At 42.8% G+C, this 26,139-nt stretch overlaps 2 protein-coding genes across 10 annotated transcripts in view; one reads left to right on the top strand and one right to left on the bottom strand.

Moving 5' to 3' along the window:
- Positions 1–7,112, bottom strand: part of C6H21orf58 (chromosome 6 C21orf58 homolog) — a 104,321-nt gene extending 97,209 nt beyond the window's left edge. For 2 of the 3 annotated variants that reach the window (XM_075829571.1, XM_075829572.1), the window contains exon 1: positions 6,717–6,844. The gene's annotated coding sequence lies outside the window, so the exon portion shown is untranslated. Of the gene's footprint in view, positions 1–6,716; positions 6,845–6,916 lie in introns of those variants that run through there. The other variant, XM_075829574.1, reaches the window with a different exon arrangement.
- DIP2A (disco interacting protein 2 homolog A) overlaps positions 7,077–26,139 on the top strand; it is an 85,491-nt gene continuing 66,428 nt past the window's right edge. For 3 of the 7 annotated variants that reach the window (XM_075829567.1, XM_075829568.1, XM_075829569.1), the window contains exon 1: positions 7,077–7,500. In XM_075829567.1, coding sequence (XP_075685682.1) covers positions 7,410–7,500 — 91 coding nt within the window. In that variant the 5' untranslated portion in view covers positions 7,077–7,409. The remainder of the gene's footprint in view (positions 7,501–26,139) is intronic. The other 4 variants (XM_075829561.1, XM_075829563.1, XM_075829562.1 and 1 more) reach the window with 2 other exon arrangements.

Raw genomic sequence — 26,139 nt, forward strand, 5'->3', positions numbered from 1 at the left:
AAAGCCAAATGGCGCTCCCTCTCTTCTGAGCCCTAAAGTGTGCCCAAACCGATTACTTCCACATATATGACATCGCCATACCCGGGAGAACCTTCTTCAAAAATTTTGGGAGGGGGGGTGTGTCTCCAGTGCCACAAGCTGGGCACAACATATTTGCCACTAAAATGGCATATCTAGGGAAAAATTGCCATTTTTATTTTAGACCGTCCGCAGCGCGTTCATTTATGGAAAAGACCAGTGGGGTGAAAAAATGCCTTGAGGGGTGTAGTTTCCAAAATGGGGTCACTGCTCAGGGTTTTCTCTTATTTCACATCAGAGCCTCTGCAATTGTGAACCAATACTGTAAATTGACGAATTGGGCCTCGACTTCGCATGGTACTCTTTCACTCCTGAGCCTGGTCGAATGTCCAGGCAAAAGATTAGGGCCACATGTAGGGTGATTTGAAAACTGGGAAACACAGCATAATAATTAGTGAGCCGTCTTGTTATGGTGGCACAAGCTGGGCACCACATATTGGCATATCTATGGAAAAAAATCCCATTTTCACTCTGCAACATTGAGTGCACACTAATTTCTGCAAAACACATGCGGGGTTAACATGCTCACTACACGCCTAGGTGAATACCGAGGGGTGTCGTTTCCAAAATGAGGTCACTTCTGGGGGGTTTCCACTGTTTTGGTCCCACAGGGGCTTTGCAAATGTGACATAGCGACCAGAAACCAATCCAGCAAAATCTGCACTCCAAGAGTCAAATGGCGCTCCTTCCCTTCTGAGCCCTGCCGTGTGCCCAAAAAGCAGTTTATGACCACATACGGGAGAAATTGCTTTACAAAGGCTGGGGTGGTTTTTTTGGGGGTTTTTTTTTCCCTCCTATATTTGTTGAGAAAATGAAAAATTTTGAACTAAAGCTACGTCTTATTGAAGAAAAATAATTTTTGTTTTTTATTTTCACTGTCCAATTCTAATAAAATCTATGAAACACGTGTGGGGGTCGAAATGCTCACTACACCCCTAGATGCATTCTTCAAGGGTTGCGGTTTTGTGAATGGAGTCCTATTTGGGTAGTTTCCACTATATTGGTACCTTAGGGGCTTTGCAAAATTGACATGGTGTCAAGAAACCAATCCAGCAAAATCTGTGCTCCAAATGGCGCTCTTTGCCGTGTGCCCAAAACAGCAGTTTATGACGACATATGGGATATTGCCATACTCTGGAGAAATTGCTTTACAAATGTTGGGGTTCTTTTTTCCCTTTATTTGTTGAGAAAATTATGCTCCGATCTCCTTGAACTATAAAAAGGCCCCTGCCCTTTTGATCCTTACCTGAGCGTTGTTTGTAATTCCCATGTGTCTTGCAAATGGTTCCTTAGTGTTATCGTGTTCCCGTGCCCTGCTACCTGTATCCCGTGCTGTGTTATTGTTTTTGAGCCTGTTTAGTGATTGGAGTCGTGTCCTGCTGCACACGTTGTCGCCCTCCACGTCTGGCGAAATTTACTGCACCAGTTGTCACTCGCCACGTCTGGCGCAACCTGCTGCACCTACAACCATTCGTGCCAGAGCCGCTGCCACCATCTGGACTATTTCAGGTACCCTTGTGCTACGAACTTGTACAGACTTTTGCATAGACTGATTTGGCCGGCTACCTCTTCGCTACGGCGGAGTGGCCTAGTGGGTCCACATACTCTTAGATCATGACAATAATACTCTGTCTGCTCTACAGAATCATGGGTTTCTGGTGGACAAAGAGAAATCTTCCCTAGTTCCTCCTACCAGAAGAAAATCTTTTGGCTGCAATATAGATTCTTCAACGATTACTCTGTCTATCTCAAGAGAAGATATTTAACCGCAAAAAGGCAGTCCGAGCTCTTATGGCACGGCCAAAAACCTCCATCCGTACGGCTATGTCAGTCTTGGGCATGCTCACTTCCTCTATAAACGCCGGTCCATGGGCCAAAGCCCACATCAGGAGGCTACAGCAATACATTCTGAGACAATGGTCCCGAATTCCAGAAACTCTGGACAAGATCATGCTACTCAGATCCAACTCCATTCTAGACCTAACATGATGGTTCAAGAATTACTTCCCAGGCAAGTGTCTTCTTCATCAGACTACGAACATCCTCACATCGGATGCGTCAAATGGGGGCCGGGATGCCCATGCACAAGATCTGTGGGTGCAAAGAAGATGGAGCACAGTAGAGCACTGTTTCCCTTCCAACTTAAAGAGGCTCTGTCACCACATTATAAGTGTCCTGTCTCCTACATGATGTGATCGGCGCTGTAATGTACATTACAGCAGTGGTTTTTATTTAGACGGAGTTACGACCTATTTTAGCTTTATGCTAATGACTTTCTTCGTGCCCAACTGGGCGTTTTTTAGCTTTTGACCAAGTGGGCGTTGTAAAGAGAAGTGTATGACGCTGACCAATCAGTGACCAATCAGTGTCCTACACTTCTCTCCATTCATGTAGTCAGCACAAAGTGGTCCTGCGATATCACATTATGTAGAAGATAGGCCACTTATAATGTGGTGACAGAGCCTCTTTAAGTATTGTTTTAGTAAGATGTCACAATAGTATTTGTCTTTAAACCTTGTCTCTGTTCCATAGTGAAGATATCACAATTGTGTTTATTTTGACATTACCAGAATGGAATCCTGCCTAGGAATGAAGACAGAGTTGTTCTTGGCAGACTTCCATTGGGATAGTGTTACAATAATGTTTAACTTTGTTCCTAAATAGGATTCTATTATTATGATGTTACAATGGAGTTTGTTTTTATTGCTATATAAAATTGTACTGTTGTCACAAAAGTATTTCTCTTTACTCATTGGTGTTTTTCTATTATGATGATATCACAATACTGTTTTTCTTTTTACTATAGTCATGTTTCATTTTAATGATGCCACGATAGGAGTTTTCTTTTATATCTTACTTCTGTTCCATTGTGATGATGTCACAATAATGCTCGTCCTTGTCTAGGTATTCAGACAAACACTATTGTGAGATTATCACAATATAGAAAAACCAAGCTATAAAGACAAAATCTATTGTGACATCATAATAATAGAACACAACCAAGCTATGGAGATTTATCATCCTAATAATAGAACACAGCCAATGATCAGAGTTCTGTTTTTCTTAGGTATTGTTATATCATGATGTTGTCACAATAGTGTTTGTTTTTAGACCTTGGGTGTGTGCCATTCTGATGTCACAATTGAATTTGTCTTTTTTTCCTAGGAAGGGTTCCATTGTGTTGATGTCACTATAGTATTTGTCCTTACTCATTGGCTGTTTTCTATTATGATAATGTCGGAATAGTCTTTTTTTTTTTATTACATTGTGATGATGTCACAATAAAGTGTGTGTGTCTTTATACCTAGGCAGGATTCAATTTTGATGATGTCACAATACTGTTTGCCGTTAAACCTTGGCTCTGTTCCATTGTGATGATGTCACAAAATTGGTAGTTTTTATTCCAAGACTAAGGCGGCATGCACACAAACGTGTTTTTGCGGCCGCAATTTACCCGCAAATCTGCGGGTGAATTGCGGTCCCATTCATTTCTATGGGCCCATGCACGCGACTGTGGCTTCCACGGTCCGTGCATTGCCCAGGAGCCCAGACCGCAAAAAGATAGGACATGTCTTATTACGGCCGTGTTTTGCAGTCCAGGCTCATAGAAATGAAAGCACGAGGCCATGTGCACGGCCCGCGATTGACTCTCTTGCTGCGGCCGTCCGAGCCGAAAATCACGGCCGTGCACACCACTATGGTAGTGTGCATGAGGCCTAAGCCTTCATGCACATGACCGTAGTGTTTTTCTGGTCTGCAAATTCCTCAAAAGTGGTTCGTATTTTGTGGATGAAATGTCATCCGTATTTTTTGGATGACACACGGATCATATAAAAAAAAAGTGCAAGGAAAACAATGATGCTGACTTCCCATTGTCGCTTAGCAACACTTCCGCAAATTACAGATGTCACATGGAGGTGTATCCGCAGTTTCCACGGGCCCATTGACTTCTATAGGCAAGTCTGTAGCGAATTTGTGGGCCATAATAAGACATGTCCAGAGTTTCTGCGGCTCATATTTGCGCTCCTGGAAGATACCGTGAAAACCACAGTCGTGTGCATGGTGCCATAGCAATGAATGGGTCCGCAATTCAGCCGCAGATTTGCGGGTGAATTGTGGACGCAAAAACACGTTTGTGTGCCTGATGCCTTCTATTGTGATATCACAGTAGTTAGTTTTTAACCCCTTGGTGACATGTCATGTAACTGTATGGAGCAAGCTCCATGCTAAGTGGGTGTCAACTGTATGTTAAAGCTGACACCCAACTGCAATGGGCGGAATCGAAGATCACTTAGGTTCTGCCTGTTTAACCACTTAGATGTCGCGGTCAACAGCGATCGCGGCATCTAAGCCATTAAAATAAGGGGGCTGCCCCCTCCAACATGCCATCGTCCCCACAGCGACTGCGGGGTGACGATGGTTGTTATGGCAGCCTGGGGGCCAAATGAAGGCCCCCAGGTCTGCCATCTTTGTACTCCGGCAGGGCTTCATAGGAGACAGATTGTTTTAATGATATACTGCAATATTAATGTATATCACTATACTGACAAAGGGGACTTATAAAAAAAAAAAAAAGTTAAATACAGTTACATAAAGTTTTTTTCATATTAAAAGTTAAAAAAAAACAAAAAAAAAACTTTTCCCCCTAAAGTAATGTTAAAAAAAATATATAAAAATTAACAAAACTGGTATTGCCGCATCCGTAAAAGTCGGAACTATTACAATATAATGTTATTTAACCCGCTTGGTGAACGTAATAATAAAAAATTAAAAACGCCCAAATTGATGTTATTGGGTTACCCTAACTCCCCAAAAAAATAGCATAGAAAGTAATCAAAAAGTCGCATGTACCAATAAAAACTACAGTTCGCTCCGCAAAAAATAAGTCATTACACCGCTAAATCGACAGCAAAAAAATAAAAATAAGTTATGGCTCTCAGAATGTGGTGACAATTTATTTTTTTCCTGATCGTCCTTGGCAGCACAACACATATGGGTTTTAGTCCCCTAGGTACAATCAAGTAGAGACAGATTAATTAGCAATAAGCATTAAACAATTAAGGACTTCCCCTATAAGGCCGGATTCACACGAACGTGTTATACGTCCGTGCTACGCGCGTGATTTTTACGCGCGTCGCACGGACCTATGTTACTGAATGGGGCCGTTCAGACGGTCAGTGAATTTCACGCAGCGTAAGTGCGCTGCGTAAAACTCACGACATGTCCTATATTTGGCCGTGTTTCGCGCTGCACGCACACATTGAAGTCAATGGGTGCGTGCAAATCGCACTCGGCACACGGAAGCACTTCCGGGTGCTGTGTGTGATTCGCGCAACAGTAGTAAAATTAATGAATGAAAACAGAAAACCACCTCCTGCTTTTCGGTTTACAAACATAAAAACAGAGTGTCATAATGATGCCGGCTGCGCGAAAATCACGCATCATATGCTGATGACACACGGACCTTTTTGCGCGCACAAAACGCACATGCTTGTGTGAATCCGGCCTTATAGGGGAAGTCCTTAATTGTTTAATGCTTATTGCTAATTAACCTGTCTCTGCTTGATTGTACCTAGGGGACTAAAACCCATGTGTTGCGCTGCCTACGGACTCCAGGAAATAAAAATTTCGTGGTGTACATTTTCGTTATTAACATTGTTTTTCTTTAAAAAGGTGGTAAAACATGAATAAAATCGGTAGAAGTTTGGTATCTCTGTAATCGTATTGACCCGATAAAGTTAACATATTGTTTTTACTGCACGATGCGCGTCATAAATACAAAACCCCAAAAATAAAGGTGTAATCGCTGTTTTTCCCATTCCACCCCACAAAGAATTTTTTTTTCCACTTTCCCAGTATACTATATGGCCCATTAAATAAATTCTATGCCGAGAAAAACTACAACTTGTCCTGCAAAAAAAACAAGTCCTCATACGGCTAGATCAATGGAAAAATAAAAACGTCATGCCAGGGAGGAAAAAACAAAAATGAAAATCCAAAAAATGGCTGTATCCAAGGGGTTAAATCTTGACTGTCTTCTATCGTGATGTTGTCACAATAGCGTTTATCTTTATAGCTTAGGCTTCGTTCACATCCGTTGGAGGCTCCATTAGGGGCCTCCGTCTCAGATCCGGCAGAGATTACCGGAGACAATAGCGCAGAATGCTGAACTATTGTGTCTGGTAAAATCACGGACACCACGACGGAAACCGACAAAACACCATTAAAGTCAGTTGGTTCCGTTATTCCCTTGTTCGGCCCCTCTGACAAAGCAGAACAACGGAATGTCACAACGCAGATGTAAACAAAGCCCTAGTTGTGTTGTATTGTGATATCACAATATTGTTTGTCTTGTTTGCTAGCCAGGATTAATTTGAGATTTGTGTCTGATGTTATGGGGGCTGTAGTGGCTGATGTTATGGGGGTCGCAGTGGCTGATGTTATGGGAGCCGCAGTGGCTGATGTTATGGGGGCGCTGTGCCTGATGTAATCATCTAGTTCTAGCAATTTTCATGGCCTATCTATTACTGTCATTACTTGTGTGGGACGATATGTTGCAGCAAGACCTCCAACTGGAAACTTTGCTGACTTATAGTTCTAACATCTATAGTACTAGGCACGGGAGGCCTGTATCTTACCATAGAGCAGTCTCTGCCTACATGCTGCCCGTCCATGATGTAAATGCAATTCTAGCACCCCAGTCCTGTCTGCACTCCGTCTGTGTGTATCATATCTGCACTACACACATGTTCACATTCGGGTGACGCGCCGCTAGCGTCTATGCTCAGCACGTGTGTAGGCGTGTCTTTATTCATCCAATTGGATATCGGCGACTTACGTTGTAACCAATGACAAAATAACTGGGCTGTGACAGGGATGCCGGGTTGAAGGCGAGAACGCGCGTTGCAGGCGTGTCTAGCAGCAGTTCTCAATGAGCTCCCGTGACGTTGACGGCGCCCCGCCCCGTGCTGTTACCAGGCAGATTCCCAGCTTCCATAACAATCACGCCCCCTTTTTTTTTTCCTCTCGAATGCGCGTGCCCGGACCGCTCCCAAGCGCGTTACCGCCACCCAGGCCGGTCCTATGGGGATGGGAGCGGAGGAGAGAGGAGAGGCCTGACCAGTGCAGGCTGGAAAGCTGGGGGGATAGATCACTTGCTGGTGGGAAGGAGAAGAGTAGGCGATCCGGCGTGATAGAGGATCGGAGAGGCACTGGTACTCAGGACTGAGGTCAGAGGAGAGGCCCGGTAGACACAGCAGGGTCTGTGCTCCGGGTATGCGCTGTGGAGGATAGTCGCCTGCCGCTGTAGGGCGTATGACACTGGCACTAGGATGGCGGAGAGAGGGGGATGTGCAATCCTGGAGTCGCTGCCTGTGGAGATACGGGAGAGCCTCGCGGAGCTGGAGCTGGAGTTGTCTGAAGGTAGGAGCAGGAAACCATGCAGAGCCGGCTCATCTGTGTTGTGGAACTACAAGTCCCATCACTCCTTCAGCCTTTTTGCTTTCATAGCATGCTGGGATTTGTAGTTCTACATGGCAGCTGACATAATGGTAACATGTCAAACATGATGCCACTATACCCATGTACCAACATGTCACCATTCATGAAATGGCACAGGTATGTAAGATTGTGCCAGTGTGCTGACATTTTTTCTTCTTCCTTTCAAAAGGGGCGTGGCTAATTAAACAACATAAAGCGATATATTTAACGTTATGCGCCATTTCTTTATGGCAAAAATACATAAAGCGGCCAGGTAGACCTGTCATAATAGCCATATACACACACGATCATCTCACAGTGGGCACCGTATTGTGATGTTGAGGAACATGGCGCACAGACCGACCGCGACAATGTGAACCGATGATCCAATTCATACAAGTGACTGTATTAATACATGGCCACCAATGTCTCCTTATCCTCTCTATGTCTAATTCCCCAGGACCGGGAGCCTTTAACTATCTGACAGCTGTCATGTGTCCAGCCTGGACCTCTGTGTCAGTAAGAGCAGTGCTCAAAGGTGATCTGCAGGTGTCGCACCATCTTGCGCCATTTATTTCAGCTGTTATTCAGTTCTCGTTGGCAGATGGTCATTGAGACGTCATACAGTCCTAAGTCCTAGGTCTCCTGGTCACGTGTGTGACGTGGTTTTATGTGGTTCAATGTAAATCTGCCCCATTTATTTATTTTTTGCGACTATTGCTATTAAACGCTACTTTATTATCCTCCGAAATAGAATATATGTTCGCTAAGGAAAATCACGTGGGAAATATCTGTTTGTGTATGTCCCTTTTCCCTGAAGAGTGTTCCAATAGCAAAAAAAACTTATTTTCCTCCACACTTTGAAGAAATCTGCAGCGGATTTTGCCGTAAATCTGCAACAATTATGTCAATTGTACGGCAGAATTTACCCAATACATTGAAGCGGTGAAATCCACAGTAAATATCCGCAACATAGTAGACATGCTTTCTACGGAAAGGTTTTAACACCAATTTTTTATGCCGCTGTTCGGCCTCTTCACACACAATTTTTTTTCTGGCAATGTGTACCACTTTTAAAAAATGTTTATAAAAAAATACTAGCGTTATTTCAATGTAACACGCGTTTTTCATTTATCATTTTGTACATGCTTTTTGTCTGGCGTTTTTTGAAGTCCTATAGAGAAGCCTATGGGAAAAATGGCTGAAAAAAAATGCCATATCCAGAGCATGCTGTGTTTGAAAAAAAAAAAAAAAAAAAATGGCACTGACTACAAAATTGCCACAAATATTTTACTATAGACATTAATGTAAATTCTGACTGCACTAAAAAAAATTGACAAAAAAACACCAAAAACGCTGTGTGTGAATCCAGTCTCGCTAACCGTTGAAAAACATGCAACAAAACTGCAAGGGGTTAGGGCATATTGCAGATTTATTTGGTTTTCAACGATATTGTGTGCTCAGGATTTCACAAAATCACTACAATGTAACATCTGGCCACTGATCTAAAACAATACAGAAGCAAAAAGATACGTGAGGACCATGAATGGAAAAATAAAGAACCAAAATTGGAAAATTCTCTGGAATAATAGGCCCTTTATGCACTAATATCATGTTTGTGATGGATCCGTATCTCTTACTGAAAGGTGCAATATGACTAATAGATTTTCTGTCAGTAAATGTATTGACAGTCGTAAATTCTGTACTTTGGGTCTGGATTTTGTCCAGATCGCGGCCTGCCGTTTATCCCATTATATCGGTGGGATGACATTTCCGCAGTCCGTTCTTTTATAGACTGGGATTCTCTTATTGAGGTCAATGGCGATGACTATTTGATGAATGAATGCAAGGCGCATAATACTGATCACTTTCTTGCATATTTATTCACGGCTTTCTTCATTGACTTAGCATGACTGGTATTCTGCGTCATTTGTCAGTCGAAACCTATGATTCCAACAGTTTTTCCCGATTGTCGGCCATTAATTGACATCTATCGCTAAAACAAAGCTGCAGAAGCGTTCGGGTGAGCGCTGAGCCGCTTGGTTTCTGATCGGCTCTTCTCGGAAAGCTGAGCAATTGGTCCCTGGGCTCAATAGAAAGTTTATGCGCTCGTACACTAACTGCTCGGCTCTCCGAGAAAAGCCAATCCAATATGAAGTGGCTCACCCGAGCGCTTCTGCCGCTTTGTTTTAGTGATCGGTGGAGGTCTCAGTGCTCGGACCCCCCACCGATCAAAACTTCTGACATGTCAGAAGTTTTTTGAAAGTTTAGTTACACTTTAAGTTGAAGTTTTCCATACACTTAGTGGTGGGACATGTATTTTATTTTCTGTTTTTTGTCTTATAATTGTGTAAATTATGTGGATTTGTGTCGCTGGACACCTAAATATTACCTCTATTGTATGTGTGGTTTGGTTTACATAACTTGAGGAAATGTAGAGGAATGCATTTTTTGGGCGGGTGTGGAAAGTTTTGTAGGGAAATGAGTGTTAGAAAGTCAAAAAGTTCCTTCTCTTGTGATTTTTTTTTTTTTTAGACTGTCAAGTATAGCTTTGACTACAAAAAAACATGTGTAACATTTGTATAAAACACAGGACCAACTTGTAGAGGACGTATTCTTAGATAGGGGCACATGTAGCTGCCACTGTCCTGTTGTTTATCTGAAAAAAACTGTGCACATATTATCGTTTAAAAAATCTACGTTGATTTGCCACAAAACTTCATGCCGGCGTGGATTTCACACTCCTCTTGGACGAACCTCGTCAAGGCCGGGCTACATGTGTCCCTTCTGGTGTATACCGTTCCTTTACTTTGTTAGTTTACAGCAACCAAAAAAAAGTTGGATATTAGTGGGGGTCCGACTCACGGCACCCCCGCTGATCAGCTGTTTAAAAGGGCTGCGGCGCTTGTACTGCACCGTATTGCAGCGTTGTCCCATTCAAGTGAATGGGACAGTGCTGCACTACCTTGCACAGCCGCTCCGAACGTAACCGCGTGTGCAAATACGAACAAAAATAAAATCAATGTATACAATGAAGCCGAGCACCGCGGCCCCTTTAAACGGCTGATTGGTGGGTTTGCTAAGAGCCAGACCCCCACCGATCTAACATTGATGGTCTATCCTAAGGATAGGTTATAGATTTAAAAATCCTGTATAATCCCTTTTAAATTTGTTCTGTAATTACAATGTGCAAAGGTGTAAGTTGAATCTCCTTGGTCTCAATGTAAGTAGGGGCCGCCGACAATGTGACATTTATTACTGGTGTCTTATTTGGCAGAGGGGCCGATGGGCTCCCTCTGTCACCAGGGTCCTGGTGCGACTGCTATTTCTGCACCCCCTATAATTACGCCCCTATCTGTGTTTGCCAACTTATTGTTGATTCCATTAAAGAGGATTTTTAAAATAAAAATATCTTCTATGCTGAGATATAATTTATGGAAGTTACAGGTTGAAGCCGGAGGTTGTACTAATAATATATTCTGTCCCCTTCTGTTTGTTAGGTGCAGTGTTGCCATGGAGACATTATGTAGATTTGAATCACCATCTACATCCATGTGTACTTGCTGAATTGCGGCGTATATGGCTGTGGGAATTGATGTATTTGGTTACTTGGAGTGACACAAGGTCCCCATAACAGCACTGCACCTTACAGAAATTAGACGGGGACTTGTCACCCCACCTGGCCGTAGTTGAGCCTCATGCTTTTGGCCTGTAACTTCAAACAGTTATAATAATAATAATAATAATAATAATCTTTATATAGCGCCAACATATTCCGCAGCACTTTACAATTCAGAAGGAACATGTACAGACCATATCAAGTGCTTGTTCAGTACAATGGTCCAGCCATCTTTTATACACATGGGGTGGTAACATAAAGCTGCATGAGCCGGTCACCCGCCAGTATCTGTATATAACAGACATGAAGTGCATTAGGGTGCAAGGAGTGTGGGGGATACCGCTGAATGTGGGGGTCAAGTCCTCATGACTAATGAAAAAGGGGGGCCAGGGAAAGGAGTCAGATTAGAGAATGTTATAGGCCTGCCTAAAAAGATGTGTTTTCAGGGCACGTTAAAAACTGTGGATATTGGGAATTGATCTGATTTTCTGGGGTAGCGCATTCCAGAGAACTGGTGCAGCACGAGAGAAATCTTGGAGGTGGGAATGGGAGGTTCGGATTATGGAGGATTTTAATCTAAGGTCGTTGGCAGAACGTAGAGCGTGAGTAGGGTGGTAGACAGAGATGAGGGAGGAGATGTAAGGAGGTGCAGCACTGTGGGGAGCTTTGTGGGTGAGAGTAATACGTTTGAATTTTATTCTGAAAGGGATGGGCAACCAGTGCAGTGACTGGCAGAGGGTAGAGGCGTTGGTGTAGCGGTTGGTCAGAAAGATGAGCCTGGCTGCTGCATTGAGGATAGATTGGAGAGGGGAGAGTTTGTGAGGGGAAGACCAATTAGTAATGAGTTGCAGTAGTCAAGACGAGCGTGGATCAGAGCGACGATGAGAGTTTTGGTTATTTCCACAGTAAGAAAAGGGCGGATTCTAGAGATGGTTTTGAGGTGAAAGTGACCGGAGCGTGCTGCCTGGGAGTTATGGTCGTGCCGCTCCATTCAAGCTCCTCCTCACTGCGGTTGAGCAGTGAGGATGATCTGTGGGTTCAGAACCCACGGTGAGGGTCCCAGCGGTGGGGCCCCCCAGTAATCATAAAATGATCACCTATCTTGTAGATAGGTGATCATTTATGATTTTGGGACTACCCATATAATAGGGAGATTAAACCTTATTATGCAAATTATACCTTTACATATGTTCAAGAGAAATTACAAGATGCAATAGACCAGTCTAAATAAGATAGATTTACTATTGAAATTTAGCCAGAATTGTGGTGCACATGCTATGCATCAATTTATTAACTGTTTTAGACACTTTTTGTGCCGCGTGTGACAAGGAGGCATGGCTTAATGGAAAGGGCGTTCATAGCGGAAAGAGGCATGGCTTAAAATGCACCATTGTATGCCAAAATTGGTGCAAAAAACATGTAGCCAACCAAGAGGTGGTATAAGGAAGAGAATAGTGTCTAATATGTCTAGCAAGATGTGCCAAATTTATCATACAGCATGCACTACAGAGATAAATTTGGCGCATCTTCTCACTACCTGGTCTAAGTTTACAATGTCTAACATTAGTAAAAAAAAACAGGAAATTGCCTGCTTAGATGCCGAGTTCCAACATAAGTTATGTTGTATTCTGTACTACACAGGGGCTCGGGAATGTCATACTTTGTAGCGCTGTATGCAGTAATGTGCATTGTAATGTCAAGATATTTAAACATTTTATGGAAAATCCGGCTCTCATAAAGGATCACATTGCTCGAGGGGAATACCGGAGCTCTGTGGTGACGCCTCATATTCTAAATCTGTGTGTTCTTCATGGTATGCGGGCCGCTGAATCTTCATTTGTACAGGGGTCTTGTAGTGAAAGTTTAATATATCAAATATAAGACCACTCAGGAAGACAGAGCCTACAACTGTATGGAAGGTACAACAGATTTGAAAGGCTTTTTTTTTATTTAATAAATTGTTATATTTAATTTTAAAAAAGTTTTGAATTTGGTTTTATTAAAAAATCGTTTCGTTCTTGAGATACAGCTTCTATGTATCCTTGATACATAGAAGCTGTATCTTGTGCGGTCACAGTCGGATCCGTCAGGTCAGCGAGTCTGACGGCTTAGAGGAGTGCTATGGTTCTGCGTGAATCTGAACTTAGATGTGATCAATAATAGCTGGATCCCGCGTGTCAGAGACGCAAGACCAGTGCTCACCGAAGCCATCAGTCCGCTGACCTGACTGATTCGGCCTTGACCGCAAGATACAACTTCTATGTATCCATGATGAACAGAAGCTGTATCTCAAAAAGTAAACATTTTAAAAAAATATATACTTTTTCAAAATAAAACATTGATTTATATATCTAAGTCGTCCATTCCTCTGTCCATCCGTGCAGCGCCGTTGGTCCTATTTTTTATGCTTTACAACTATCCCTTGGACAACAAATTCTTATCGTAAACTGGCCTGATGAAGACACCAGTTCGGTGTTGAAACGCGTAGCCCTTCCATTAGATTTTGCTTTATGTTTATCTAAGTCGTCCATTCCGCTGTCCATCCGTGCAGCGCCGTTGGTCCTATTTTTTATGCTTTACAACTATTCTACTTTTGAGGCTAGGGGTAATAACAGTATTGATGAGTGATGACAGTATTGACCTGTGGTAACACTGGCAGCTCTTGTTGCAGCGAGGCAACCTGTACATTTTTGTGGTTGTTTCAGACACAAATTTGAAAATGAAATGTTGCCTGAATATCATTTAGTTGTTTTTTTTCCTTCGTGGCCTAGCAATTACAATTTTCATTGGCCTTGGATTTGGCTACCGACACGCCACACTCCACATTTCCTCCCAGCTTGATTGTTAATAATGTGGGACGCGGGATCCCCATTCTCTTGATTGGTGTGTGACCATGATAGACAACCCCTTTAAAGGGAATCGGTCACGTTCCAGGTCCGATCTGCAGGCAGCATAGCATGTTGTAGATCAGTAGGAACTGAGTAGATTACTATATATTTTTGAGGGAAAATCTCAGTATAACTGTAATTTATTGATCGAGACCTCTGTTCATTTTGAACTTGAGAGTCCAGTGGGCGGTCTTATACAGTGATTGACAGCTATCTATGTATGCACGCTTATACAGGGAAGGCTCTCGATCATTAAGGCCACCACTGGACTCCTAAGCCCAGAATGAGCAGAGGTTTAGATCAATAAATTACAATTTATACCAAATATTTTCCCACAAAACTATAAATTAATCTGCTCAACTCCTGCTCTACAACACGCTGTCTGCAGATCGAACCGCATTTTTAATGTGACGGGTTCCCTTTAAGATCATTCTTGAAGCTCTTCACTAATGAGCGCTATCCTTATGATTTATGATTGTTTTGTGGCTTATTTTAACATGTTGCATACTAATCCCCTATAAACATATTAATGTAATTCCTAAGAAAAACAACACAATGCGCTGTCTATTTGTCTTCCCGTGGGTTTATCATACGCATCTTATGTACAGTTCTTTTCTTCGTTCATTGCCTAGTTTGCTGGACAGGCCAGTGATTTCAGCCCATCTAGGACAAAAGTTCTTTGTTGCAACCATTTTTTATATGAGAAGATAAGGGAGGAAATGCCAAATTATTACATCCCCCATCCCAATAATGGGGAATATTTATGAAAACCAGTGGAAGGGAAAAGAGCCGAGTACTCCGTAGCAATCAATTAGCATCTGTACGTTTTTTTTTGTTTTGTTTAAACAATGAAGGCAAAGATCTGGTGAAGCCGCTCTGATTTTTTTAAATGATAAATGTTTCTCATTGTGTGCATGGGCGGATGATAGTCGGGGATGTGTTCTGCGTTAATAAATCATCCCTCTTTCTCATGCTTAGGCCTAATTCAGACTAGCGTGTTCGGTCCGTGATATACGGTCTGTATGTCGGCCACATTTCCCGGACCGAACACACTGCAGGGAGCCGGGCTCCTCGCATCATAGTTATCTATGACGCTAGGTGTCACGGCCTCACCGTGGAACTACGGACCCATACTTGGCCAAAAATGAACGTTTTAAAAAAAACAAAAAACTTTACTGTTATCTACATTGCAGCGCCGATCACATGCAATAGGAGATAGGGATTTGAGAATCTGGTGACAGAGCCTCTTTAAGGCCATATTCACACGAACGTGTTTTACGTCTGTGAAAATCACGCGCGTCGCACGGACCTATGTTAGTGAATGGGGCCGTTCATGCATCATATGTCTGCTGCGTAAAACTCACGACATGTCCTATACTTGGCCGTTTTTTGCGCATCATGCACCCATTGAATTCAATGGGTGCGTGATAATCGCACACGGAAGCACTTCCATGTGTCGCGCATCGGGAGATAAAGAAATGAAGGAAAAAATAAAAGCACTTCCTTCATTTATTTTTCAAAACTTCAAAACCGCGTGTCATGAGCATGGCATATGCGTAAAATGACGCAGCCAACACTGATGACACACGGAAGTGCAACGCGCACAAAACGCTGTGTTTTTTTGCGTGCGCAAAATGCACACGTTTGTGTGAATAAGGCCTAAGGGTATGGTCGCGTGCAAAGTAAAAACCGGCTGAATGTGACGGAGCTGTTTTCAGAGAAAACAGCCTCTGATTTTCAGACATTTTTTAGGGGGTTTTTCTAGACTTTTTTTGGACCAGTTTTTCTAGTGACACAATGAAAAACAATCTCCCAAAACAATTAAATTCAATGGGCAAATGTAGGTGTTTAGCTAGCTTTTTTCAGGCGTATTTCGAGGCGTTTACCCCCCCGAAAGACGCCTGAAAACTCTGTGTGTGAACGCACCCTTAGGGTATGTGCACACACACGAATTACGTCCGTAATTGACGGACGTATTTCGGCCGCAAGTCCCGGACCGAACACAGTGCAAGGAGCCGGGCTCCTAGCATCATACTTATGTACGATGCTAGGAGTCCCTGCCTCGCTGCAGGACAACTGTCCCGTAGTGTAATCATGTTTACAGTACGGGACAGTTGTCCTGCAGCGAGGCAGGGACTTCTAGCATCGTACATAAGTATGATGCTAGGAGCCCGGCTCATTGCACTGTGTTCGGTCCGGGACTTGCGGCCGAAATACGTCCGTCAATTACGGACGTAATTAGTGTGTGTGCACATACCCTAAGGCCTTGTTCACACATGAAAAAATCTGCCTCAAAATCACGTCCGGAATTTTGAGGCAGATTTTGACTTTCCAGCATTGTTTGATCCTTTTTCTTTTTAAATCTTTTGCGGCATCTTTTGCCCGCGGCGATTGAGTCTAATTCAAAAACTGCCTCAAAAACAAACAAAAATGCTTCAAACGAGCGCCTCTGGGAGGTCAGAGGCAGAAACTGCTTGAAGAAAGAGCAGGCAAAAGAAAGGACCCGTTTATGAAAACAAGTTCGATCCGCCCAAGAAAAGAAAAAAGCCGCTGCCTCCCATTGAAATCAATGGGGGGTGATTTTGGACTCTGTGTGAACAGGGCCATACCTTAGTTTTCCCAACAATAAAACATTTATTTTGTTATTGAACTATTTTTCTTTTTTTCAGACTAGGCAATAATAAGTCGACTGCGCTATTGATCCCCCCCCCCCCCCCCACCTCCCTCCCGTAGCAGCCACTGGCAGGGGGCCCTAAGAGAATGGGGCCCCTGGGCAATTTCCCAGTTTGCCCCCCCCCCCCTAACGCAGGCCCTGCATACATGGGCCTTAACACCGGTGTCTCTGTAGTGACCTGACCAAATCCCTTAAGTGATTTTGGACACCCTGGCCCCATGGTAAGGAGGGACTCACAACATTGATAAATATCCCACTTCGTGTTCTCTGTATACGTCGACGTAAACTTTTTTTACATCCCCTTATAGTAAAGGCCAAACAAGCCGCATGTGACACTATTAAAATATTTGCACTCTCACAAGCTTTTACTGCTGCTGTCAGATGAATGAGCCACTTCTAACTGTAATTTAGGTTTTTATTTCACAGTCGGTATTTAAACGCCCACGCTACTCTGCTGGCACCTGCACCAACATGCCGAGCATTGGATCACAGCTAATTTGTGTGTGAAGATTATATTTCTACCCTCTGTTCAGGAAACGGCTTTTATTCTCATGTAACAATTTGTGTTGACTTGCAGGGAATATGTCATTAAATTCCGCACTGTTGTTATTTTGTCTGCGGCACTACATTGTGCATTGTGTACAACGTGGAAAGCAGCAAAAATTAAAAAGTATTCTATACTATCACTGCTTGCTAATCGACATATTCCAAGCAAGATGTGAACTGAAACCGGCCACGTCTGTATTTGAGAAATATTTCTTTAATCTGAAATCGATATCATAGAATGTGATGACTGTTTTAAATACATATTGGCTTGAAATTATTTCCTTTGGTGCAACTTGAAAGAATATTTTAAAGCGCACCTAACTTTTTTAGATGTCTATGCAGAATACGTTTTTTTTAACAGTTTTCCCCTCTGCAGTGTCTCTCTTTCTCTCTCTCTCTTTTTCTCTCTCTCTTTTTCTCTCTCTCTTTTTCTCTCTCTCTTTTTCTCTCTCTCTTTTTCTCTCTCTTTTTCTCTCTCTTTTTCTCTCTCTCTTTTTCTCTCTCTCTTTTTCTCTCTCTCTTTTTCTCTCTCTCTTTTTCTCTCTCTCTTTTTCTCTCTCTCTTTTTCTCTCTCTCTTTTTCTCTCTCTCTTTTTCTCTCTCTTTCTCTTTCTCTTTCTCTTTCTCTTTCTCTCTCTCTCTCTCTCTCTCTCTCTCTCTCTCTCTCTCTTTCTCTCTCTCTTTCTCTCTCTCTTTCTCTGTTTTCTCTGAGATAGTGGATGGAGCCGAACGGCTATCATGTCTTCTATACACAGCACACAGAGAAGAAGAGAATTCTGCTCTCCTTTCTCTATCACATTATATATATATATATATATATATATATATATATATATATATATATATATATATATAAAGCAGCAGCAGCAACATGGAGGACATTATACAGCAGTAAATCCAGCACTGGGGTGACATATTAGGGTATGTGCACACACAAAATAAAAATCGTCTCAAAATACGGAGCTGTTTTCAAGGGAATACCGCTTCTGATTTTCAGACGTTTTAAAGTTGCGTTTTTCACTGCATTTTAAACAGCCGTTTTTGGAGCTGTTTTTCTATAGAGTCTATGAAAAACTGCTCCAAAAACGGCTGAAGAAGTAACATGCACTTTTGAAAAACGGCCACGTAAAAAACGCCCCGTCTGAAAAGAACGCCGTTTCCCCATTGAAATCAATGGGCAGATGTTTGGAGGCGCTCTGCTTCCGATTTTCCGGCTGTTTTTTGGGCCGTTCATGGCCCGAAAAAACGGCCGAAAATACTCTGTGTGAACATACCCTAAGGCCGGATTCACACGAGCGTGTGCGTTTTGCGCGCGCAAAAGGTCCATAGATGCTCCGTGTGTCAGCAGCATATGATGCGTGGCTGCGTGATTTTCACGCAGCCGCCATCATTATGACACGGTTTTTATTTTTGTAAACCGAAAAGCACATGGTGGTTTTCTGTTTTCATTCATAGTTTTGACTACTGTAGCGTGCGGCACACGGAAGTGCGTCCGTGTACCGTGCACATATAGGACATGTCGTGAGTTTTACGCAGCGGACATACGCTGCATGAAAATCACTGACAGTCTGAACGGCCCCATTGACTAACATAGGTCCGTGCGACGCACGTGAATATCATGCTCGTTGCACGGACGTATTATACACTTACCAGGAAGATGCAGCACATCTGTCTTCCTCACTCTGCTCCTGCTCTCCCCTCTCCAAAGACTTCTAGGGGCAGGCAGTGAAAAGACACACCCCTACTTTCTGTAGTCCGTCTCTTCTATTCTGTAATCAAGGACTGATTTTCTTGACAACAGGGTGTGGGCAGCAGATTACAGGAAGTGAGACACCTAGAGGCAGTAACTTCACATAGAATTTGCATGGATAAAACTACATTTTAACAGTAAGTAAATTACAAAGTTGATATCTATCAGGTATACTATTAGGTTAGCATAAGTTTTTGGAAAAGTTAGTGTCCATTTAAGGAATTGCTATTTGAGCAATTCTTTAAAATAAAAGGCTAGCATGGAGCCATCAGATACTGTATTTGCCTCCTCCTTTAAAGGGGTCGTGTCTCCACAGACATTTATGGCCTATTCACACAATGTGCCTTAAAGAGGCTCTGTCACCAGATTTTGCAACCCCTATCTGCTATTGCAGCAGATAGGCGCTGCAATGTAGATTACAGTAACGTTTTTATTTTTAAAAAACGAGCCTTTTTGGCCAAGTTATGACCATTTTTGTAGTTATGCAAATGAGGCTTGCAAAAGTACAACTGGGCGTGTTTAACAGGTTCCCGACCGCTGGCCGTAAATATACGGCCAGCGGCCAGGGTCTCTAAAGTCCGGCGTATAGTATATATACGGCCGCACTTCAGAGACTGTGCACGCGCGATCGCGTGCACACAGCTCTATGCCCTGGCTGTTGCTAACAGCCATGGGCACTGGGCAGAATGTCAGGGGTCAATCTTTTGGCCCCTGAACATGTGATCGCTGTGACAACCAATCACAGCGATCACATGCATTTCTGCATAGAAAACAGTGTGCACGCGATCGCGTGCACACAGCCCTGTGCCCTCGCTGTTACCAACAGCTCTGGGCACTGGGCAGAGTATCAGGGACCAATCTGATGGTCCCTGATCATGTGGTCGCTGTGAAAACCTATCACAGCGACCACATTTGTTTTATTTTGACTTTTCTGGCAGTAAATCTCCTGCCTCTTTTCTTCTCCTCAAACATTGTTTCAGTTTGAGGAGAAGAAGAGACTCGGGAGAATTGCTGCCAGAAGAATACAGTGAAAAAAAATACAGTTACACTAAAACATTCTCTGTATAGATAGATTTCTATCTATCTATACAATCTATCTATCCATCTATCTTTTTTTCTATCTATCTACCTTTCTTTCTTTTATTCTATTAGAATAGGCAGGTAGGGAGTATATAATTATATATATATCCACATATATATAATATATATAGCAATAGCGGTTTATTTTTTTGTTAGCGGTAGTGTAGATATATATAGCAGTTAGTTTGTGTGTTTTATAAAAAAAAAAAAAAAAAAAAAAAAATTTGTTTAGTTAGTGTTAGTGTTAGTTACGTTATGGCGAGGAAGTTGTTTAGCGCCGAGGAGGCATACGCCATGCTGTGGTCTGAGTCGGAGACCGCATCAGAGATGGCGTCCGAGATGGAACCTGTTTTAGGTAGTGACGATGACAGCGTCACTTCAGGTTCATCTTCAGGGGACGTTGTCCCTGATGCAGTCGAAACTGCAGAACATGAAAGTGCAGGGCCAAGTAGCGCTGTAGCACGGGACAGCCTGGTCCCTCCAGTCCAGGCTCTTGTATGGGCACCTGCCCCATCTTTTGGGCCTAGAATCCACGGATTTACGGCCACTCCTGGCATAACCGTGGACAATACAAATTTTGTCCAAATGGATTACTTCCATTTATTTATAACGGACGACATCCTAAATCAGATTGTCCACGAAACAAATTTATATGCCACGCAATATATAAGGCAGAAACCTTCATCCACCCATGCCAGAGATTGGACGCCCACCAATTTGCAGGAATTAAAAAATTTTTTGGGGCTCACCCTAAATATGGGTATTGTCAAAAAGCCCTCCATTAGGTCTTACTGGTCAACAAGACCCGCCCAAGCCACCCCAGTATATTCTGCAGTAATGCCCAGGTCTCGTTATGAGACAATAATGAGGTTCCTCCACTTCAATGACAACGCACAGGCCCCCCCAAGTACCGATGCAAACCGGGATCGGTTGTTCAAAATAAGACCGCTAATAAATTCCCTGAATAATTTATTTCTGCAACTCTACACCCCTGAGCAGAATGTAAGTGTGGACGAATCCCTCCTCAACTTCCATGGCAGACTTAGCTTTCGCCAATATCTACCTTCAAAAAGGGCAAGATATGGCGTTAAGCTCTACAAATTGTGTGAAAGCGGGTCAGGATATACCACCGCCTTCAGGATTTATGAAGGGCGGGACCGCACAATAAATGTTCCTGGATGCCCCCCTGATCTTTCCACCAGCAGTAAGATCGTGTGGGAGATAATGCAGCCTCTGCTTCACAAGGGGTACCACCTGTACTGTGATAATTTTTATTCCAGTGTGCCCCTGTTTAGGCATTTGCATGCTGCAAGGACTGGGGCATGTGGTACCATGCGCAAAAACAGAATTGGTTTTCCACAGCAATTAGTGGGGAAGCGCATGGTAAAGGGGGACTCCTGTGCTTATGCATCTGAGGAATTGCTGGCGGTCAAGTTCAGGGATCGCAAAGATGTGTATGTGCTAAGCACGATTCATACCGCAGGAACAGTGGCAGTGAGGGAAAGAGGGGCAACATCGGACAAGCACAAACCAGTGAGCGTGTCCGAATATAACAAGTACATGGGGGGGGGGTGGATTTAAGCGACCAGGTTTTACAGCCCTATTTAGTAAAACGCAAAACTAAAACCTGGTACAAAAAGGTGGCCATTTATTTGTTACAGGTGGCCATCCACAATTCATTTGTGCTCTATAAAAAAAACAGAGGCAGAGACACATACCTGGATTTCCAGGAGAAAATTATTGAAGGCCTCATTTTTGATGTTCAGGACACCCGAGAATGCCCCCAGTCTGAGGATGTCACGCGACTGACTGAAAGACACTTCGTCAGTCGGATTCCCCCAACAGCAACCAGAAGCAACCCCCAGAAAAAGTGCCGCGTCTGCAGAAAAGACGGGCACCGCAAAGATTCCCGATATTTCTGTCCCTCATGTCCCTCGCAACCAGGCCTGTGCATTGAGCCATGTTTTAAAAAATACCACACTGTTCTGAATTATTAGATTTTAGTTAATTTGTTGAAAATATATTTGCCCTACATTACGTTTTTATTTTTCCCCTGATTTTACTCCAAGGGTGAGGGAGGGAATGGGTGGGGGGTGGATGTCATGTTTGATGTTTTCTAAAGTTCATCTGCTGGAGAGCTCCATTTGCATTAACCTGAAATTTCTTATTTTAGAAAACCCCAAAAAATAAATTCCCATTATACCCCTAGATGAATATTTTGGGATCTCTGCTTCGAGAGCAGATATTTTGGAAGTGTTATAGAAACTCTGTTGAGTTTTGTAAAACCAGCTTTGAAAAAAAGCGATTTGTGAAATAATCTTCTTCTATCGTCCGCCCTCCTACATCTCTATGTGATAAATAAGGCCACATATTTGGTATCCCCGTGCACGGGAGAAGTGGCAGAATGTGAACGGAGATTAATTTTGACCGTGGTCTATACCGTGTGTGAAAAATGCTGGTATAAACTGACGCATTTGCTAAAAAATTGCTAATTTTATTTTGATCCATCTTATTCAAGAAACTTTCAGAAGAAAACGGGACTGTCTAAAAATATGATAAACCCCTTGAAGGAAACCTTGTGGGGTCTACTTGTGTGAATGAAGTCATTTATGGGGTGTTTCTAATGTTTCAGCAGCATTAGGCCCCCCAGAAAACAGTATGCGGCTATAAAATCAAGTGCAGAATTCCTGGACCGAAAAGGCCAAAAAGCCTCCTTTTATGCCAAGCCCTGGCACATGCCCGTGAATAAAGCACACATATTTGGTATCCCCATGCACGGGAGAAGTGGAAGAATGTGAAATGCGATGAATTTTGTCCGTGGTCCATTTTGTGTGTGAAAAAGCTAGCATAAACTGGCGCAATTGTTAAAAAAAAAAGGTAATTTTATTTTGTTCCATCTTATTCAAGAAACTTTCAGAAGAAAACTGGACTGTCTAAAAATATGATAAACCCCTTGAAGGAAACCTTGTGGGGTCTACTTGTGTGAATTAAGTCATTTATGGGGTGATTCTAATGTTTCAGCAGCATTACACCCCCCAGAAAACAGTATGCTGCTATAAAATCAAATGCAAAATTCCTGGACCAAAAAGCCTCCTTTTATGCCAAGCCCTGGCACATGCCCGCACCGCGAATAAGGCACACATATTTGGTATCCCCATGCACGGGAGAAGTGGAAGAACGTGAAAGGAGATGAATTTTGGCCGTGGTCTATACCGTGTGTGAAAAATACTAGCCTAAACTGACGCATTTGCTAAAAAAGTGCTGATTTTATTTTGTTCCATCTTATTCAAGAAACTTTCAGAAGAAAACTGGACTTGCTAAAAATATGATAAACCCCTTGAAGGAAACCTTGTGGGGTCTACTTGTGTGAATGAAGTCATTTATGGGGTGATTCTAATGTTTCAGCAGCATTAGGCCCCCCAGAAAACAGTATGCGGCTCTAAAATCAAATGCAAAATTCCTGGACCGAAAAGGCCAAAAAGCCTCCTTTTATGCCAAGCCCTGGCACATGCCCGCACAGTGAATAAGGCACACATATTTGGTATCCCCATGCACGGGAGAAGTGGAAGAACGTGAAAGGAGATGAATTTTGTCCGTGGTCTATACCGTGTGTGAAAAATACTAGCCTAAACTGACGCATTTGCTAAAAAAGTGCTGATTTTATTTTGTTCCATCTTATTCAAGAAACTTTCAGAAGATAACTGGACTTGCTAAAAATATGATAAACCCCTTGAAGGAAACCTTGTGGGGTCTACTTGTGTGAATGAAGTCATTTATGGGGTGTTTCTAATGTTTCAGCAGCATTAGGCCCCCCAGAAAACAGTATGCGGCTCTAAAATCAAATGCAAAATTCCTGGACCGAAAATGCCAAAAAGCCTCCTTTTATGCCAAGCCCTGGCACATGCCCGCACAGCGAATAAGGCACACATATTTGGTATCCCCATGCACGGGAGAAGTGGAAGAACGTGAAAGGAGATGAATTTTGGCCGTGGTCTATACCGTGTGTGAAAAATACTAGCCTAAACTGACGCATTTGCTAAAAAAGTGCTGATTTTATTTTGTTCCATCTTATTCAAGAAACTTTCAGAAGAAAACTGGACTTGCTAAAAATATGATAAACCCCTTGAAGGAAACCTTGTGGGGTCTACTTGTGCGAATGAAGTCATTTATGGGGTGATTCTAATGTTTCAGCAGCATTACACCCCCCAGAAAACAGTATGCGGCTCTAAAATCAAATGCAAAATTCCTGGACCGAAAAGGCCAAAAAGCCTCCTTTTATGCCAAGCCCTGGCACATGCCCGCACAGTGAATAAGGCTCACATATTTGGTATCCCCATGCACGGGAGAAGTGGAAGAATGTGAAAGGAGATGAATTTTGTCCGTGGTCTATACCGTGTGTGAAAAATACTAGCCTAAACTGACGCATTTGCTAAAAAAGTGCTGATTTTATTTTGTTCCATCTTATTCAAGAAACTTTCAGAAGATAACTGGACTTGCTAAAAATATGATAAACCCCTTGAAGGAAACCTTGTGGGGTCTACTTGTGTGAATGAAGTCATTTATGGGGTGTTTCTAATGTTTCAGCAGCATTAGGCCCCCCAGAAAACAGTATGCGGCTCTAAAATCAAATGCAAAATTCCTGGACCGAAAATGCCAAAAAGCCTCCTTTTATGCCAAGCCCTGGCACATGCCCGCACAGCGAATAAGGCACACATATTTGGTATCCCCATGCACGGGAGAAGTGGAAGAACGTGAAAGGAGATGAATTTTGGCCGTGGTCTATACCGTGTGTGAAAAATACTAGCCTAAACTGACGCATTTGCTAAAAAAGTGCTGATTTTATTTTGTTCCATCTTATTCAAGAAACTTTCAGAAGAAAACTGGACTTGCTAAAAATATGATAAACCCCTTGAAGGAAACCTTGTGGGGTCTACTTGTGCGAATGAAGTCATTTATGGGGTGATTCTAATGTTTCAGCAGCATTACACCCCCCAGAAAACAGTATGCGGCTATAAAATCAAATGCAAAATTCCTGGACCGAAAAGGCCAAAAAGCCTCCTTTTATGCCAAGCCCTGGCACATGCCCGCACAGTGAATAAGGCTCACATATTTGGTATCCCCATGCACGGGAGAAGTGGAAGAATGTGAAAGGAGATTAATTTTGGCCGTGGTTCATACCGTGTGTGAAAAATGCTAGCATAAACCGACGCAATTGTTAAATTCTTGCATTTTTTTCCAATTTTGCCCACTTTAGTGAAAAAAAAAAAAATGATATATACTGACAAATGCCACTAAAACAAAGCCCTATCTGTCCTTTAAAAAGAGTGTAAAATTCAAAGATGAACTTTATTCACCTGCTGAGTTATAGTCATGTAAAGAAGCGCATAGCAAAATTGTGAAATTTGCTCTGGTCATTTAGCTGTAAAACAGCCTAGTCCTTAACCGGTTAAAAGTAAAAGTCCAAGTGGGCGTGTATTATGGGCGTGTATTATGTGCGTACATCGGGGCGTTTTTAATACTTTCACTAGCTGGGCGCTCTGATGAGAAGTAACATCCTCTTCTCTTCAGAACGCCCAGCTTCTGACAGTGCAGATCTGTGACGTCACTCACAGGTCCTGCATCGTGACGGCCACATCGGCACCAGAGGCTACAGTTGATTCTGCAGCAGCATCAGCGTTTGCAGGTAAGTCGATCTTACTGTGCCAGTGGCTGCCTCACCAGGTGGAACGGGGGGGGGGGGGATTGTGGATTCGCCCCCCCCCCCCCCCAATTCAGGAGATAGGTGCTGGTCCCAGCTCTGGGATCTGCACCTGTCAGACATTTACAGAATATTCTGTAGATATGACATAATTGCCTGTGGTGACACGATGTATGCTATTTAGAAAAAAAAAAGTAACTTTCTATGTTAAATTTTTGCTGCTGCATTGGAGAAAGGCTTCGTAATGAATAATTGTTTGTCAGATTTCAAAGCTCTTCTAAATAAAAAAATAAAAAAGAACAATGGAATATACCGCCTTTTATCTCAT

The sequence above is a fragment of the Rhinoderma darwinii genome, chromosome 6 (assembly GCF_050947455.1).
Source record: "Rhinoderma darwinii isolate aRhiDar2 chromosome 6, aRhiDar2.hap1, whole genome shotgun sequence".
NCBI classification, from domain to species: Eukaryota; Metazoa; Chordata; class Amphibia; order Anura; family Rhinodermatidae; genus Rhinoderma; species Rhinoderma darwinii.